At 44.3% G+C, this 16,725-nt stretch overlaps 4 protein-coding genes and 1 long non-coding RNA gene across 5 annotated transcripts; 1 reads left to right on the top strand and 4 right to left on the bottom strand.

Moving 5' to 3' along the window:
• Positions 1-101: 101 nt before the first annotated feature.
• Positions 102-3,115, top strand: LOC108061171 (protein HID1). Its single transcript, XM_017147241.3, has 3 exons — positions 102-221; positions 295-1,630; positions 1,689-3,115. The coding sequence occupies exons 2-3, from the start codon at positions 388-390 to the stop codon at positions 2,963-2,965; spliced, it is 2,520 nt and encodes an 839-aa protein (XP_017002730.2). The 5' UTR covers positions 102-221; positions 295-387; the 3' UTR covers positions 2,966-3,115.
• A 682-nt stretch (positions 3,116-3,797) lies between these two features.
• mIF3 (mitochondrial translation initiation factor 3) lies at positions 3,798-5,229 on the bottom strand. The gene is given in 2 exon segments (XM_017147242.3): positions 3,798-4,581; positions 4,642-5,229. Coding segments are annotated over 2 exon segments (1,005 nt in total). The 5' UTR covers positions 4,950-5,229; the 3' UTR covers positions 3,798-3,884.
• Positions 5,230-8,621: 3,392 nt separating this feature from the next.
• Positions 8,622-9,028, bottom strand: LOC138912705 (uncharacterized). Its single transcript, XR_011418259.1, has 3 exons — positions 8,891-9,028; positions 8,774-8,815; positions 8,622-8,712 (listed from the first exon to the last, which is right to left on the bottom strand). It is a non-coding gene; the product is annotated as an uncharacterized lncRNA (long non-coding RNA).
• Positions 9,029-9,522: 494 nt separating this feature from the next.
• On the bottom strand, positions 9,523-12,808 carry LOC108061191 (spondin-1). The gene is made up of 6 exons (XM_017147273.3): positions 12,586-12,808; positions 11,982-12,376; positions 11,710-11,922; positions 11,399-11,653; positions 10,991-11,162; positions 9,523-10,790 (listed from the first exon to the last, which is right to left on the bottom strand). The coding sequence occupies exons 1-6, from the start codon at positions 12,782-12,784 to the stop codon at positions 9,523-9,525; spliced, it is 2,502 nt and encodes an 833-aa protein (XP_017002762.2). The 5' UTR covers positions 12,785-12,808.
• Positions 12,809-13,174: 366 nt separating this feature from the next.
• Positions 13,175-16,242, bottom strand: LOC108061126 (spondin-1). Its single transcript, XM_017147182.2, has 6 exons — positions 16,065-16,242; positions 15,614-16,005; positions 15,345-15,557; positions 15,026-15,283; positions 14,803-14,968; positions 13,175-14,748 (listed from the first exon to the last, which is right to left on the bottom strand). The coding sequence occupies exons 1-6, from the start codon at positions 16,231-16,233 to the stop codon at positions 13,175-13,177; spliced, it is 2,772 nt and encodes a 923-aa protein (XP_017002671.2). The 5' UTR covers positions 16,234-16,242.
• Between the last annotated feature and the right edge of the window lie 483 nt (positions 16,243-16,725).

A 16,725-nucleotide genomic window follows, 5' to 3' on the forward strand; every position in this document is an offset into this window, starting at 1 on the left:
CACCAAATGTTGCTGAAGCTTCAACATAAGTTGCTAATGATTTTAATCTTATCCTAATTATTAATTTATTACACTTATAAATTACAAAAGAAAAACTTTCCTATAATTGATTAGTATCGCCCATTCAATCCCCGTGCCATATCGCAATACAGCAGTCACGCGCCCATCTCAACTCGTGAGTGCTGCACCCACCTCTAAGTTACACTGGCGATTTGTTGGTAGTGCGTAGGCGAATTTCTAATTTTCCAACTTTCTTGAGAAAAGCGCACTAACTACCAGGATCTCTTGTTTCAGAACACCGCGGACACCACCACTGAGGCGAGCGAGCACGGGGCAGGTGGATTCAAGGGACTCAGCGATACCAAAGCAGGCCACAACCCGAACAATATGGGCAACACGGATTCCAAGTTGAACTTTCGCAAGGCGATTGTGCAGCTGACGCAGAAGAACCAGAAGATCGACCCCAGCGACGAGCAGTTCTGGGAGCAGTTCTGGCAGGGCCACCAGACGACGCTGGAGGATGTCTTTGCGCTCGTGACCGCCAGCGAGATTCGTCAGATTCGCAACGAAAACCCGGCCAATTTGGCCACTTTGTGCTACAAGGCGGTGGAGAAGTTGGCCCAGGCGGTGGACAGCAGTTGTCGCACGCAGGCGGAGCAGCAGTGCGTCCTCAACTGCGTTCGCCTGTTGGTTCGATGCCTTCCCTACATCTTCGAGGACGACAAGTGGCGCGACTTCTTCTGGAGCAGCCTGCCGTCGCAGGAGAAGACCATGCCGCTGGCCCAATCCCTGCTGAACGCCACCTGTGATCTGCTCTTCTGTCCGGATTTCACCGTCACGGCCACGCGACGCACAGGTCCCGAGAAGGCCGAGGAGCTGGCCAACATCGATAGCTGCGAGTACATTTGGGAGGCGGGCGTGGGCTTTGCCCAATCGCCGCCCCACAACGCCCACATGGAGCGCCGGCGCACGGAGCTGCTGAAGCTGCTGCTCACCTGCTTCTCGGAGCCCATGTACCGATCGCCGCAGCAGTCGGAGGAGCCCAACAAGTGGATAGCCTACTTCACCTCCGCCGACAATCGGCATGCCCTTCCGCTGTTCACCTCGTTCTTGAATACAGTGTGCTCCTACGATCCCGTGGGATTTGGTGTGCCCTACAATCACCTGCTGTTTGCGGATACCACGGAGCCTCTGGTGGAGGCGTGCCTTCAACTGCTCATTGTTACCCTGGATCACGACATGGTGGTGCAGCAGCAGCTCACGCAACCCGGTCAGGCATCCTACGACGAGGGCAATTGCGGCGACAACCTGTTCATCAACTATCTGTCGCGAGTCCACCGCGATGAGGACTTTCACTTCGTGCTCAAGGGCATAACCCGACTGCTGAATAATCCTTTGGTCCAGAACTACTTGCCCAACTCCACGAAGCGGCTGCACTGCCACCAGGAGCTGCTTATACTCTTCTGGAAGATATGCGACTACAACAAAAAGTTTCTGTATTTCGTGCTAAAGAGCTCCGATGTTCTGGATATCCTGATTCCTATACTGTATCACCTGAACTATTCCCGGGCCGACCAATCTCGCGTAGGTTTGATGCACATTGGAGTCTTTATACTCCTGCTGCTATCGGGTGAGTCATATTTGATATGTGTGGAAGCACTAATTTAATGAGTTTTAATCATTCATAGGCGAGCGGAACTTTGGTGTTCGTCTGAATAAAGCTTATTCCGCCACCGTGCCCATGGATATACCCGTGTTTACTGGAACCCATGCCGACTTACTGATCACTGTGTTCCACAAAATAATAGCCACTGGCCATCAGCGACTGCAGCCCCTTTTCGATTGCCTGCTAACCATCCTGGTTAACGTTTCGCCCTATCTGAAAACCCTCTCGATGGTGGCCAGTGTGAAGCTTTTACATCTCCTCGAAGCCTTCAGCACGCCCTGGTTTCTGCTATCGGCACCGAGTAATCATCACCTGGTCTTTTTCCTGCTGGAGATCTTCAACAACATTATACAGTATCAATTCGATGGCAACTCGAATCTAGTCTACACAATTATACGCAAGCGTCATGTGTTCCATGCCATGGCGAATCTACCGACCGATATGGCTGGCATTGCGAAGTGCCTGAGTGGCCGCAAGACGGGTGGCAAGTTCAATTTGCCGCGGGTGCCGCAGAGGAGAACGCCAGCCGTCACCCAGGAGCTGCCATCGGCCCATGTTCCCGAGGAGTACAACGAAGAGGATGAGGAGGATGATGACGAGGAGGATACAATCAATGAAGAGCCCAAGGCGGAGGAGGATCTCGAATCGGAGACAGAATCCCATGAGCGATCTCAGTCGGGGGAGCAGCAGTTGGACGTTCTCACTGCCCAGCCTGCGGAGCCGGGAACCCTTAAGACCTCCCTGCTGGACACACCGGCCATCAGTCAGATGACCGAGCGCGAGCAGGCCCATCCGAATGACAAGCCGCAGGCGGATGCGGATTCCACAGAGATTGTGCCCTACGACAGGTCAGCTGCTTCGACGCCAACTGGCGATGGCAAGTCCACGTCACCCACGGAACTCTCACGTTTGTCGGTGGCGCACAGAGGCAGCATTCGCATGGTGCCAGGCGAGGGCGATCGTTGGGCACCCAAGCCCGAGTGGATCGTCTCCTGGCGTTCGAAGCTGCCACTGCAAACGATAATGCGACTGCTGCAGGTTTTGGTGCCCCAGGTGGAGAAGATCTGCATTGACAAGGGACTGACCGACGAGTCGGAGATCCTCAAGTTTCTGCAGCACGGAACGCTGGTGGGACTGCTGCCCGTGCCGCATCCCATTCTCATCCGGAAGTACCAGGCCAATGCGGGGACCACCGCCTGGTTCCGCACCTACATCTGGGGCGTCATCTACCTGCGCAACGTGGAGCCGGCCATCTGGTACGATACGGAGGTCAAGCTCTTCGAGATCCAGCGCGTCTAGGTCAGTAATAGGTCAGGTCACCAAACCAAAACGGCAGCGAAACTGTAGCTCACACGCTTTGGCATTTATTGTAGTTAATTTATTTAGTGCATATTTTTCATTCCAAATTAATGTATAATGAATTCCCCTTACCATATGTCTGCTTATCGGTTTCCCCACCCAAAAATGAGGCTTATCAGTTGTAACGATGTAGCGTGAGTTCCTTCTAACTGATTTCGTTATCGGCTTTTAGCATTGATATTTAATTGCTTTTCCTAGTTTATTAATTTATAGAGCTCTCAAAAATAGCGTTTGTACTTTAGTTGAAGACTAAATTATTTAACAATTATTGTATTTATTCTTGTATCTGTGACACAAAATGTTCCTTGTGCCGTATTTTTAATACCCTGCTTTAATTATTTATTATTTTAATTTAACTTTTAAAGTTTCTGTATTTTGAAAAACCAAGAAATTCACTGCTATAATCGTGTGCTTTTGCCTCTGATAACCGTTGAACTTAAAAATAAATATAATTCTTTCCACACCACTACACAATTTATTTATATTTCTCTAGCTGCTCTAACTAACACCAAATAAGCTTTATTTGCTCTTGTAATAAATAGAAAACTTTAGTTGAGTTTTACGATCTGCTTTTTAAACATAATTAAATATAGATATTAATGATAGAATGGAGAAAGTGTAATAATTTATTGTCTACGTGTGCTTATAATACATATTTACAAATTATTAATGACTTATAACGGAATACGAACTAAACCAATGGCACCTATACAAGTCACTTAATAAAAACAATATACGAAATAAATCAGAATTTCAAAATATGAAAAGAAAGTTGCAAAATTGATAGTGTGGTGTTTTATTTATGAAGATGGTACAATTTTGAGCCAAATAACAGATATTATAACAGTTTTGGTAATCGCTAATCGTGACTGTGTTCATGCAGCTTTTGATCATGTTGTTGATGGAGATCTTTCCTTCTTTTAGTTTTCTTCTTTTTGGATTCTGTGTCGTCTTTCTCCATCAGGGTCATCAAATGCTGATGCCAGTAGAAGTATTTAAAGCAGAATAAAAGAAATAGTGACCCGATGGTGACTATGGAAGCGGCATTTATCTCGACGGGCTTTTCGCGTTCTTTTTTGATCCTATCGGAAAAATGGCGGGAAGACATTTGAAAGGCGAATCCCGGTGGCTTTGCTATTGCCGAGCTGTGATTGTGGCTCATCCGAGGCAACGGCGGTAGTTGTCACGACTGGATCGCATTGGGATTAGCTGGGCTAGCCACTGGGATAATGGTGAACTTGATGAAGGAGCTCTTGCTGCGCTTTTGCACTATCCTGCCAATCACTTGCGGCTCTTTGATGGTCTGTTCGATGGTCTTGACTATTCGCTCGGAGCCGCTTTCGTCGGATCCACTGGCGTGGCCCTGGATGAGGATGCGCACCTCGTGCCGCTTGGCCAGCCACTTGACAATGTTCTTCAGTCGCGAGGAGAGATCATGTTCCGTGATGCGTGCTCCAATGGTTAGGGATTTCTCCGACTTCTTCTCCTTGGCCTTTTCGCTGGAGGATTTCGATGGATCCGCATCATCTGACAGCATTTCGGCTGCAGTGACTAGTCTGTAAAATGTATATTTAGACTTAATAATATTGGTTTAGATGGGTGGTTAGAATACGCACTTGAACATGCCCCTTCCCGTTTTGGCATCCGTCTGCTCTAGGCGCAACAGGTGCAGCTCCCGTCGTTTGGCCAATTTCTGGGCCTCCTCCAGCGTGGTTATGCTCATCGACTGGTTCTGCTGGATGAGGGTGATCTTCTGGGCTGAAGCCTTGGGTGACCGGGTGTCTCGGGTCTTGGGTGCACTTTGATTTCCACCTGCCGGCTTTTGGTTCTGGGCCAAATTCCAGTGGATAGACAAGGGACGCAGGTGTTGCTGCTGCGCAACTGCAGCTGCAGCATGTCTTGTTATGAATCCCAATCGTTGCATGTTTATTTTATAAGTACATATATGTATAATCCACTTTTGCTTTCGTTTTTTGCGACTTTCCTTTGCTTGTGCAATTGTTTTTTTGTCTAAAGAGTTGCCAAGTCACATAACACGGCGCAAGGTAAGAAAACAAAATGTTAAACAAGTTTCCATAAAAGACGATTTTTATTTTTGGATTTAGATACGCTTTTTAATTGGGAAATCTAATTGAAAAACTGAATTTCTGTTGTTTTTGGGTGCATCATATTGCAATAGTTTTGACTGTCAGCTGTTTTGGATGTAAATATCAGCTGACAAACGGCTGGAGTTATCGATAACACAAGACCCGCAATAACAGCGACTATCAAATTTTGAAAATATTGCGGGATAGTTTCCGGTTTTAATTCGTAAGTTATAGTTGCAATTGGTTTTTGAGATGTTAGCACTTTAATACACCAACATCAGTGCAAATTTTGTGTAGCTTACTTTTGAGAACCATATTTTCCATAGGATTTCCCCCAAAAACGCCTCGTGTCTACGGCCTACACTCAAAAAATTTTTTTTCCTAAATTTTAGAAAATCGCCATAAAATGAATTTTTTTCTTAATTTTAGAAAATTTTCTGAATTTTAGAAATTGTTTTCTTGAATCTAGGAAAAAAGACCATAAAAACAGAATTTTATGAAAAACCTTTCTAAAATTTAGAAAAATGATTTTTTTTCTTAAATCAATGGTGTTTTTTCCTAGTTTGCTCTCCAAAAGTTTTCTTAAATTAATGGCGATTTCGCCATTAAATTAAGAAAAAATGTACTTCAGCCCTTCCTATAATCTAGAAAGTCGCCATAAAAAATACGGTAAATTTTTCTAAATTTTACGAATTTTTCTGAATTAAAACAAATGTTTTCTTGAAAACAAAAAAGTATAATTAGAAAATCACCATAGATTTAAGAAAAACTTTTTGTATTTCTTTTATGCTTCTCACTCTTTCTTCGAAACGAAAAAGAAGAAGACAAAAGGTTAGTCCGCGGCGCGTTGCGACGACAGTTTTGGCGTATGTATGTATATGTTTATGTGTGTTTGTGCGTATGATCGAGAATTTTCTTGTGCGTAGCTGTAACTTTTATTGCGTTGTTGTTTTGGAAATGCAGTCTCTCGCGAGAGAGTTGCTTGCGTTGCGCTGCATTTTGAACCCTTGTGCTCAGTTTTGGATGAGCATTCAAAGTAATAAGTTTGTGTTGAGCCCATTTAAGAAAGTTAAAGTGCGATCCCTCTAAGAGGCAATTAATAGGTAAGCAATTTAAATAAATTTAAATATAAATTTGGTAAGTGTGTGAAAATTTATGGTAAGCAAAGGCCATACTATTGCAGGCCGCAAATACTATCCTTCTCTAATATTAATTTTTATTTTCGATTGCAGGAATAATTTCAATTTCAGGTATTGTTGATAATTTGGCAGTAAGTAAATTTTAATAATAGGTAATATATTAAATACCTACTTAATATTAATCAAATAAAAACACCTCTAAACGAGGTAAAAAACTAGTGACGATCGCACCTTCAACGTACAAAAGTTCTGATATCAACTTTTGTGACGAAAAATGATTTTAGATGCGACTAAATAAGTACGTTACCTAAAATGTATTCATTCGGCCCGCTTTAGCAAATATTTAATATCTACACGAAAGTTTTTTGTTGTAGCGTGCCGAATGAATAAATTTTAGGTAACGTACTTATTTAGTCTTTCCGAATTTTAGCTATTTAGCTTTCCGAATTTTAGCTATTTATAGCTGTTTTCCCGCTAAACTAGCGGGTTTTTCCAAAAGTGGTAGAACAAAAGTTTTTTATATCGATGTGATGAACGTCATATCAAATTTTCAAAACTTAGAAAACATGTTTTGGACAAACTGACAAACTGACAAACTGACAAACTGACAAACTGACAAACAGAATTAAAATTTCATTTTGGGAAGAAGAAGAAAATCTTATTTTGGCTATAACTTTTGAACGGAGCGTCGGATTTCGACAAATGACCCCTCATTCGACGGGTATTTTCAAAAGGAATACAACTAAAACATTGCGAGGGGGCATTTATCCCCACCGGCCCCAACAGCTCCAAATTTCGAAATTTTCACTTTTTCACTTTCACCGCTCTCTCCCCCAAGCCAATTGATTTTCTTAAAGTCTTGGTATGCAATCCTTTAAGTTTTTGCAATACCTTTCGATTGGTGTATTACTCATTACGATCGGACTATCACAGCAGATTTTCAATTTTGCGGCTATATAATAGTAGTCGCCTTCGCACACTCTCCTGGTGCGCTTCGTCACTACATGGACTGCCGTCCATAGTGATATTAATAATTTTTATCTTTTTTGTTTTCTTTTCTTTTTTCTTTTTTGTTTAGGAAATATTTATAATGTAATTTTTATCTTTTTTTGTTTTCTTTTCTCTTTTTTCTTTAGGAAATAATTATTATCTTATTTTTATCTTTTTTGTTTTGTTTTCCTTTTTTGTTTAGGAAATATTAATAATTTTCTTTTCATCCTTTTTATTTTCTTTTCTCTTTCTTGTTTAGGAAATAAAATAGTAAAATAAATATGTATACATTTTATTAAAATAAAAAAAATTTTCTGAAAATAAAAAAAGTCCTTTCTTATTTTAAGAAAAAAAATTCTATTTTCAAGAAAAGTACTTTCTGGATTTAAGGAAATTTTTCGCAATTTTATGGCAATTTTTCTTGATTTTAGAAAAGTATTTCTGCTTTTCAGAAATTTTTTTCTAAATTTTAGAAAATTCCTTTCTAAAAAATACGGTAAATCGCCATCGACTGAAATTCATGGCGAATTTCTTGATTTAATGGCGATTTCGGGCTGTTTTTTTTTTGAGTATACTAAAAAATTTAAACATACATAAGGGCATTCGCCTTGGACTTTGTGATTTTTTGTTTATTAATTGAGTTTTTTATTTGGTTCTGATTTTTGCTTCTGATTTCCGTTTAAGTCAGTGGTCGGCTCGACCTCTGCCGCCGCATAAACACTGCAAAACACCGGTCGTGCAATTACTAACAAAAATGCTCTGCTATACCTATGTAAGTATGTTTAGTATGCATACATATATACGAATTTGCACTTGATAAGAATTAGAATATTAAGAGAGAACGCTATAGTCAGGTTGGTGTCCCGACTATCTGATACCCCTCACTCAGCTAGCAGTGCGAGGAAGATGGAGATAAAGAACTTTGATTGCGCATAACTTTTTAATGAATGGTCCGATTTGAAAAAATGTCTTCTACATTTCGATAGGTATTAATAAACACTATAAAATTGCATTTATACATTTTGAAAGTCTTAAAAGATATGGCCGCCAGACATATTTTGAAATCGTTTGGGGCGATTGTGGGCGTTATAGGGGGCGTGGCACCTCAATCAAACTTGCACTGCGTGGGAAGCCAAAGAATATGTGTGGGAAATCCCAGCTTTCTAGCTTTTGTAGTTTCCGAGATCTCAGCGTTCATACAGACAGGCAGACAGACGGATCAACTTGGCTAGTGATCCTGATCAAGAATATATATACTTTATGGGTTCGGAAACGCTTCCTTCTAGCTGTTACATACTTTTGCACGAGTACAATATACCCTTTTACTCAACGAGTAAAGGGTATAAATATACATATTCATAAGAAAATTCTTGTTTTTTGTTTTGGTTTGGTTTTTATTGTAATCCGAGCGGGTATAAAAGAGCCACAGTTCGGGATCGAACTCATTCCAAAACATCCAGTCATGGTGAAACTATGGGTAAGTAAACTAGTCCGTTTCAAAATTTTTTCAAACAATTTTTTGGTTAACCTACAGATTATCTTCCTGGCTTTTGTGCTAGCTGTTTGGATCCGTTCTGTTTATAGTGTAGATGTAAATGTACCCTGTTATGATGAACGAAGATTTAAAAGACAATTTGTTATACTACAACCTGGTGTGGCCACGGGTGGCGGTTCAATTTATCCAGGATGAAAACAACAGAATATAATATATGTGGGTTTCAAAAGGGAAAAAAAGTTTGACTTTATAAAATGATTGGTTTTATATTTTAACTTTTGAATAAATGTACATAAGCGCTTTGCATTTACTAAAACGCATTGTAAAATTTAGAAATTTAGTTAAAAATGTTTTTGGACTAGAAGAAAAAATGAGAATCATTTTATATTTAAAGCTACTGAGCAGGGACCGTAAATGACAGTTATTTGTGATTTTTATTTTAAAAAGACTACTGTGATATTTAGTTTTAAACGTCAAATATAACGTTCTTTTTACTCTTGTCCACAAAGTATATGCATTTCAACAAAACTGGAAAGCAAATTAACTGTTATTTGTTCATGTCTATAAAGTGCATAAAAACCAGTTAAATTGTTAATAAAAACTTGTACAAATCTCAGTAGGCCTTCTAAAATAAAAATCACAAATAACTGTTATTTACGGTCCCTGCTACTGAGACAAAATGAATTAAAAAATGTTTGTTTAGTTTGAGTTTTGTTAAGTTTAATAAAGAAATTTATACATATACATAAGTTTACCTAAGAATTGCTTAATTTTTTAGAATGAAGATTAATTTCTAGCGCGTTGCCTATAGCCGGTGTAGTTGCGCCTCCTGTTCGCAGCACGTTTCTCCTCCCTGGCCCGCTGTTCCGCCTGCCAGATGCTTCGAAGATTCTGGCATTCCGGCGAATTAGAGTGCTCCTGCTGCAGTGCCGCCAACTCCGGCTGGCGACACCTCTCGCAGTCCTCCAATCGACTGAACTTGTTGAAGTTCCGATCGCACGGATCCGTGGCGAACAACATGCACTCATCGGCACAGAAGTTGTAGGACCAGAACTGACCCGTAATCGTTTGATCCGGACAACGGGGCAGCACTGTCTGCAGCATTTGGAAGCAGCGGTTGGCCAGTGAGGAGTCCACTTCTGCTCTGGGTGAATACATCTCCTGATTGCCATAATTACTTGTCCTCTGCCAGGGTTCCCTTGGGGGATTCTCCTCTGGAGGCTCTACCATCGAACCGTATTTGCTGGCGGGCCTTTGACGCTGCCAGGGAGCCCGTTCCACATCCTCCAGGCGTGGTTGCCCCGTCCAAATGGGTCGCTCTGTCCTGGCTGGTGGATAGTAGGTTCCATCGTAGTTTGACTGCCCAAAAGGCGGAGGAACTCTCCCCAGATTCATCTGACGCTCGGGCATTCTGCTGACAGCGTTTCCCTTGAGATTGCCAACCTCGAAGCCACGAAGTCCATTTCGAGGATCCTCGTCCTCGCCTTCAAAAGTCTCTGCCTCCGGTTCAAGTTGCGAACCATACATATTACCTCCAGTGCGACCAGACTGGCCATAAGAACCATCCATTTCAGGATTATAGGATCCCGGTAGGTTACCCAGACAAGCCCGCCCAGAGCATTGACGCGTTTCCTGCAGATCCACGCGATGGACACTCTGGCACTCGGGTTCCGCTTGGGGATTGAGGTACTGCCTCTGGCGCATCTCGTAGCCCTCGCCACAGGTGACACTGCAGGGACTCCAGCTGCCCCAGGAGCTCAATTGGCACTCGGCCCGCCGCTGTTGGGCCGAATGATAGCCATTCCTCCTGACCTCCGGTTCCAGATCCTCAAACTCCTCCGCTTCCCTCATCGGCCCGCTTTGACCACACATTTCGCCCTGGCACTCACGCTCCTCATACTGCGGCACATTGCAATTGTAGACCTTTGCCAGCTCTGGTTGCTTGTAGACACGCCTTCTGTACTGCATCCCAGCGCCACATTTGGAGGAGCAGTCGCTCCAGCTGGACCAGGGATGGGTGAGGCACTCTCTCGGCACATCCGCATCATTGTTGGCTGGGTATTGGAAAGGGGATATGATTAATTTAGCTCTCTGCTTACGCCAAAAAAAAATCGATATGAAAAGTAGATCGATTTTACATTACTTAAGATCAATTTGAATTTGATATGTATTGTATTTCATGTAAAAACGACATGGGTTTTGCATGACCTGAAATATACATGGCCATATTGATTTTACGGGAAACTGCACTTACAATCCTCATCGGCACATCTCCTCTCATAGATTCGCTGGCGTTTCACCGTCAAAATGGCCATGTGCTTCATCGGAGCCCCGGATTTATCGTTGAAAGGTGAACGTGGATCGTTGGGCAAGTCGGAACGGATGCGTCTTATGACATCCGGCGGAACCTGCGGCTGATCGGCTGACTATGAAATGGAAATCAATATGTTAAAAATCACACCGAAAAAAAAAAATCGATATGAAAAGTAGATCGATTTTACATTATTTAAGATACATTTTAATTTGATATGTGGCCAGGTAAATTTAACCTGGTTGAAAGGAGTATTTCATGTAAAAACGACCTGAAATTTACATGACCATGTCGATTTTACGGGAACATGCTTTTTTTTGTGCTATCAAATACTATCGTTATAGCTACTACCGTATAGCTGGGACCCGCATCTGTGCCCACATCCCAGGGATACAGGTGGATCACCTTCTCCTCCAACCAGGTGCAGTTGCGCAGGCATAGTTCTAGCCCAGCAACGCCCACAATCCAATCCGGCGAGGGTTCTATCTTGGAGGCAAAGGACAACATGTGATGTACGGGATCCACTCGCAACGAGGCCGTCGCCTTGCTGTTCATGTTGGGATAGGATGGCCCGCGAGCCTTGATAATGGTGCGTATTTTCTGATCCTATAAGGGTTAAGGAGATTACTTGGAGTTCCTTATAGATGGAAATAGTTACTCACCCGAAAATTGATGCTAAATTCTCGCTCCAAAAGACGAGAACTGCAGTGTTCGGCATACTGTTTCATTGCCAAGCTGGCCAGTGCTCCGGCTTCCCAGAAGCGATAGTCCGAACTGTGGGCCGCTCCGAGAAGCTCACAGAAGCGAGTCTCCCAGCCGCGAGCAGGAAAGTCCTTGGGATGCAGATTCCTGGACCAGACGCCCTCGAAAATAAGCTAGAGGTGCGAGGAACAAAAAGGTATTTAGAACTTTGGTTATCCTCCAACTTGCTCACCTCATATCGCGCCTCATCGCAGGCACAGCAGGGAACATCCACCGTTGGAGTTGCAGGCTGACTTTCCACATCATCGGTGACCTCCTCGCAGATCCTTCGTGTTAGTCCTCCATCATCCATGTGCCATACATCGCGATGCTGCTGAACGGTAGCCCTGATCAGGATGCAACCACTGCCCGGCTCACTGGGCGCCACCCAGGTCAAGTGCATATGCGTCTTGGGATTCGTATTGGTGTTCTCCACCATGTTAATGCAGTTGGGACTGAAGCGGCTCTCGATCCGATCGCTTAGCTCGAAGCGACCCAAGTCGTCCTGGTAGCTAAAGTCACCATTTTCGTTCTCCAGGGCCAGGATAAAGCTGATGTAGCGGTGGCCATTGAAAGCGTTAAGAGAGACTAAAGGAGAATCAGTCTGAGTTCCAGAATACATAGCACACAAAATAGAAGCCCTTATCATCGACCTTGAATTCCAGCGAATTCGCAAAGGTCCCAGATAAGCGCCACTTTTGTTTAGTAAACAATAAACATTGCGAAATCTCAAAGGGAAGCCTTGGCTTCCAATCTCCCACGAAGTTCAAGCGCAAGGTCAATGAACCCGTTCTCACCGTTGTATTCCTGGCCGAGAATGTATGTTTCCGGGTTGCCCATCACGCTTATCACAAAGTTCTCATCCACCGGCGATTTGGGCGAGGCCGTATTGGCCGGGCGGCGCGTGCAGATCAGGCAGCCGACTCTTCCAATCACCAGCGAAGTAGCCACCAGAAGTAGTAGCTCCACGAGAGGAGCAGCACTTGACCCCCACATGTGTGTTTTCGGGAGCTTTGTAAGCGTATAGAACCATCCGACACGAGCGACTGTTGCAAACTGAGAGGAGATTCGAAGATTCGGAGATTCCATTCCGAAGAATTGCTTGCCAAAAGCCGAGAAGAGAGACTTGAAAGCTGATAAGGCTGGAGAGCATTGTATTTTTCTGACCCACTGATACAAATAGAGTGTGTCGGAGGCTCTTATCAGCCGACAATGCCGGAAAGCCGGAAAAGTAGTGTTCCGAACTCTTAAAGTCTGGGTAAGGGAGATTTCAAGTGAGATTTCTCTTCAGATGCCGGTTTAGGGAACTACGAATACCATATCGAAAAGAAAGGTTATTATAACATACTTATAATTATTTATTTTATATATATCTTTAATATCTATTTAAAAACCATAACGACCGCGTCTTGAAGTTTCGTATCTGCTTTTTGTTTGCGACATTGGTTCCCCAATATCGCCAGCTGCTTCGACGAATTGCGAGCCGTAAGCTCCTCCATCTGTTGAGTCATAGGATCTACCTCCAGTTTGAGTGTAGGATTTACCTTGTATTCGGTTATAGGATCTATCCCCTGTTTGGTCATAGGATCTTCCTCTTGTAAGATCATATGACTTACCAATCGGTTGATCATAAGATCTACCTCCAGTTTGATCATAGCTTCCTGCTGCCGGTCTACCTCCCATTTGATCATAGCTTCCTCCTCCCGTCCTACCTCCTAGTTGATCATACGATCTAGCTCCCGATCTTCCAACACTTTGATCATAAGGTCTACCTCCCGTTTGCGTTTGGTCATAGGAACCTCCTGTTCCGTACGGATCCATGGCATCGTTTTCGGATCGCTCCATGTTCATTTGTGGCTGCAGACAAGTACCCTCGCAGGCCATTAGAGTACGAAAGCGGTTCCTATTCTCATCGCAGTTATCCGTGGTGAAGATCTTGCACTCGTGATCTTCGTGGTCGAAGAACCAGAAGTTGCTTACCACTACTGGATTAGCTAAACAAGGTCTTGTAGATGCGTAGGGTTTCTCGAAGCAGTAATCTTGAACCACATTATAGTTGGCACTGTTATCGCTGGGGGTTTCCTCCTCATCCTGCTGCCTAGAGGGATACCGACCACCAAAAGGAGAGCGAGTGGTAAATACGGGTCTAAAGCTAGGAGTAGTGTAATCATTGTAGGGGTTGTTATTGTTATAGCCCTGATTTAAGTCATTGTAACCAGGTCTATTGCCCACTAGTTTATCATTGCTGTAGGTATTCGAGGGAGGAAATCCCTTGTCGTAACCATTAAAGTTTTCAGATGGATTATAAGGAGGTCGCTGTTGATTCTCTATCTGATCAAAGGGTGAGTTCGGTGACTCCTGCGAGTTGTCCCTGGAATTATAGGGAGATCTATCATAACCCTTTCTACTATTCTCCTGTCTGTTGTTCCAGTTTGTGGTTCTCCCACCATAACCACCCTGATCTCTCTCGTTAAAGAAATCCGGTTCCGGCAAAGCGTCAAGTTCTCCATTATCCGGAATGGTGCCTCCGCAATCTGAACCCATGCACTGCCTGGTTTCCTCCAACGGCAATCGCATGACGGACAAACAACGTTGCCTGGCCTGCGGATTGTAGTAGTCGCGGTTGCGAGTGGAGGATCCTCGTCCGCAGGTCTTGGAGCAGGGCGACCATTCGCTCCAGTTGCTCAGCTGGCATTCGGCCAATGAGCCACCTCCTGGTGGAGGATTCTCCATGCCCAGGCCGGGCTCCTCACCTTCCGGTTCCTCCTCCGCTGCTCCACATTGGGTTCCCTCGCATTGACGCACCTCCTCCAAGCGACGATCGCAGTTGAAATTTTCGGCCAAGCTGGGATTTTTGTAGCTCCGCTGACGATGGGCATAACCCTGACCACAACGCGTGCTGCAGTTGGTCCATTCGTTCCAGGGATGCACAGCGCACTCCATGGGTCCATCCTCTGGAACTAATGATCGGAGGTCACTAGGGGTTATTTGTGGAGATTAGAAGATCTACTCACCCTCTTCGCACTCGCGGATGTAAAGCTTCTTCCGGGTCAAATAAAGTGTGGCCAATGGCTTCATTGAGGCACCAGTTTTGTCGTAAAATGGCGAACGATCGTCGCTGGGATAGGATGATGTTATGCGGCGTACCACATCCGGTGGCACCTGTGGCTGATCTGCGGACTTCAAGAGGTCGGTCCTTGTAATATCTTATATTATCTTAATAAACTCACTACCTACCATATAAGAAGGACCCGAATCGGTGCCAATGTCCCAGGGATACAGATTCAACACCTTTCTTTCCAGCCATGTGCAGTTGCTCAGGCAAAGTTCCAGTCCCGCCACACCCAGTATCCAATCGGGAGAAGGCTCTATCTTGGAGGCCAGTGAGATTTGATGATGCACAGGATCCACACGAGCATTGGCCAGCGTTGTTCCATAGGCATTCAGGCGGTGTGCAATGCCAGGAGCTTTGATAATAGTCCGCACTTCGCCACTCTGTGGATGAAAATACCAGATGAAGTAGGCTCGGTAGAGTAGAGAAACCTTAGAAACCCACTTGAGTGTTCTCCCTGATCTCATTCTCCAGCGTGCGGGTGGCTCCATGCTCGGCCATCTCCCTGAGGCCCTGGCTAGCTCTTCCTCCGTAGGACCAATACCGATAGCCGTGGCTATGGGAAGCACCAATTAGCTCTCCCAAGCGTGTCCTCGAAGCCTCGGCGGGAAAGTCCTTGGAATGTGTGTTCCTGGCCCACTTGCGCTCTAGAACAATCTAGGAAAGAATATATATTCCTTAGCAGATCCGAAAGGCTATAACAATCTTATCACCTCATATTTGGCTTCATCACAGGCGCAGCAGTTCTCTAAAGAAGGCGTCAGGATGTTTAGCTCGTCAATTTCCTCGGGACAGATGCGCTTGGTCAGGAAACCATCGTCCAGGAACCACACATCTCGATGTTGGACCACGCCCGCCTTGATCAGCACACAACCGCTGTCGGGATGACGTGGCGCTATCCAGGAAACCTCTATGTGGGTCTTGGCATTGGTATTCGTGTTCTCCACCATGTTCTCACAGCTGGAACTGAAACGGGTTTCCGTGGTGCCCAGCAGTTCAAAGTGACCGATCATATCCTGACCACCAATGAGGCTCGACTGATCCTCGGCCTCGACAACCAAGGTGAAGCTCAGAAACTTCAGGTTTATGGGACAGGATAGCGAAACTATTGATGGTTATTAATGAGATAGTATATTTATTGTACAACCTCTTTGAACCCCTCACCATTGTACTGATGCTCTGGTACATAGGTTGCTGGATTGCCATCGATTAGGATCTTGAAGTTCTCATCCACTGCCGATCGTTCTCCGGAGGCTCCCTGGGGAACCCGATAGCAGGCTCCACGAACCTCGACAATCAGGAGTATGATGAGCAGAAATATTCTCAGGAACATCTCTTCGCGATCGAAGCTCAACGACGACTGACCGAAATTGTTGAGTCGCCGTCGCCGTTTAATCGATGAGCATTTCATTCGATCAATTATCCCCTTAGATTGAGTTGCCATCAATTATGAATGGTTTGTTTTTATGGCACGCTCTTCAATTGACGCTCTGTCGCCCGGGTTCTTTGAACTTGGAACCCGGCGAAAATCACTCGGAAACTGGTCACAGTTACTTAATGGATCTAGGTCAAGGACAAACTGATGTGAATCGGAATTACAACGTGTAAACTGAAATTCGGTTTGGTAAACCTACACCCAAAAAAAAATCGATATGAAACGTAGGTAAATTTTACCTTATTTAAGGTCAATTTAAATTTGATATGTTCGAACTTAGCATAGTAGTAGAAGTACGTCAGTTCGAATTTCGAATCCGTCTTTCTTGCTTCCACTCACGTAATTTTGCTCGCCATACTGAATCTTGCGCTCTTTTTCGAAGTTAGAGAA

The sequence above is a fragment of the Drosophila takahashii genome, chromosome 2R (assembly GCF_030179915.1).
Source record: "Drosophila takahashii strain IR98-3 E-12201 chromosome 2R, DtakHiC1v2, whole genome shotgun sequence".
Taxonomy (NCBI): Eukaryota; Metazoa; Arthropoda; class Insecta; order Diptera; family Drosophilidae; genus Drosophila; species Drosophila takahashii.

Excerpts from the sequence above, each read along its gene's own strand:
- LOC108061126 (XM_017147182.2), bottom strand. The coding sequence starts at position 16,233 with ATGTTCCTGAGAATATTTCTGCTCATCATACTCCTGATTGTCGAGGTT. Across the intron at positions 14,969-15,025 it reads ATTCGGGTCCTTCTTATATG|TCCGCAGATCAGCCACAGGT; the intron begins GTAGGTAGTGAG and ends GACCTCTTGAAG. Across the intron at positions 14,749-14,802 it reads CATCCGCGAGTGCGAAGAGG|TTCCAGAGGATGGACCCATG; the intron begins GTGAGTAGATCT and ends TCCGATCATTAG.
- LOC108061171 (XM_017147241.3), top strand. The coding sequence starts at position 388 with ATGGGCAACACGGATTCCAAGTTGAACTTTCGCAAGGCGATTGTGCAG. Across the intron at positions 1,631-1,688 it reads TATACTCCTGCTGCTATCGG|GCGAGCGGAACTTTGGTGTT; the intron begins GTGAGTCATATT and ends AATCATTCATAG.
- LOC108061191 (XM_017147273.3), bottom strand. The coding sequence starts at position 12,784 with ATGTGGGGGTCAAGTGCTGCTCCTCTCGTGGAGCTACTACTTCTGGTG. Across the intron at positions 12,377-12,585 it reads TCTCGGCCAGGAATACAACG|TCTCTCTTAACGCTTTCAAT; the intron begins GTGAGAACGGGT and ends ATTCTCCTTTAG. Across the intron at positions 11,654-11,709 it reads AATTTAGCATCAATTTTCGG|GATCAGAAAATACGCACCAT; the intron begins GTGAGTAACTAT and ends TAACCCTTATAG.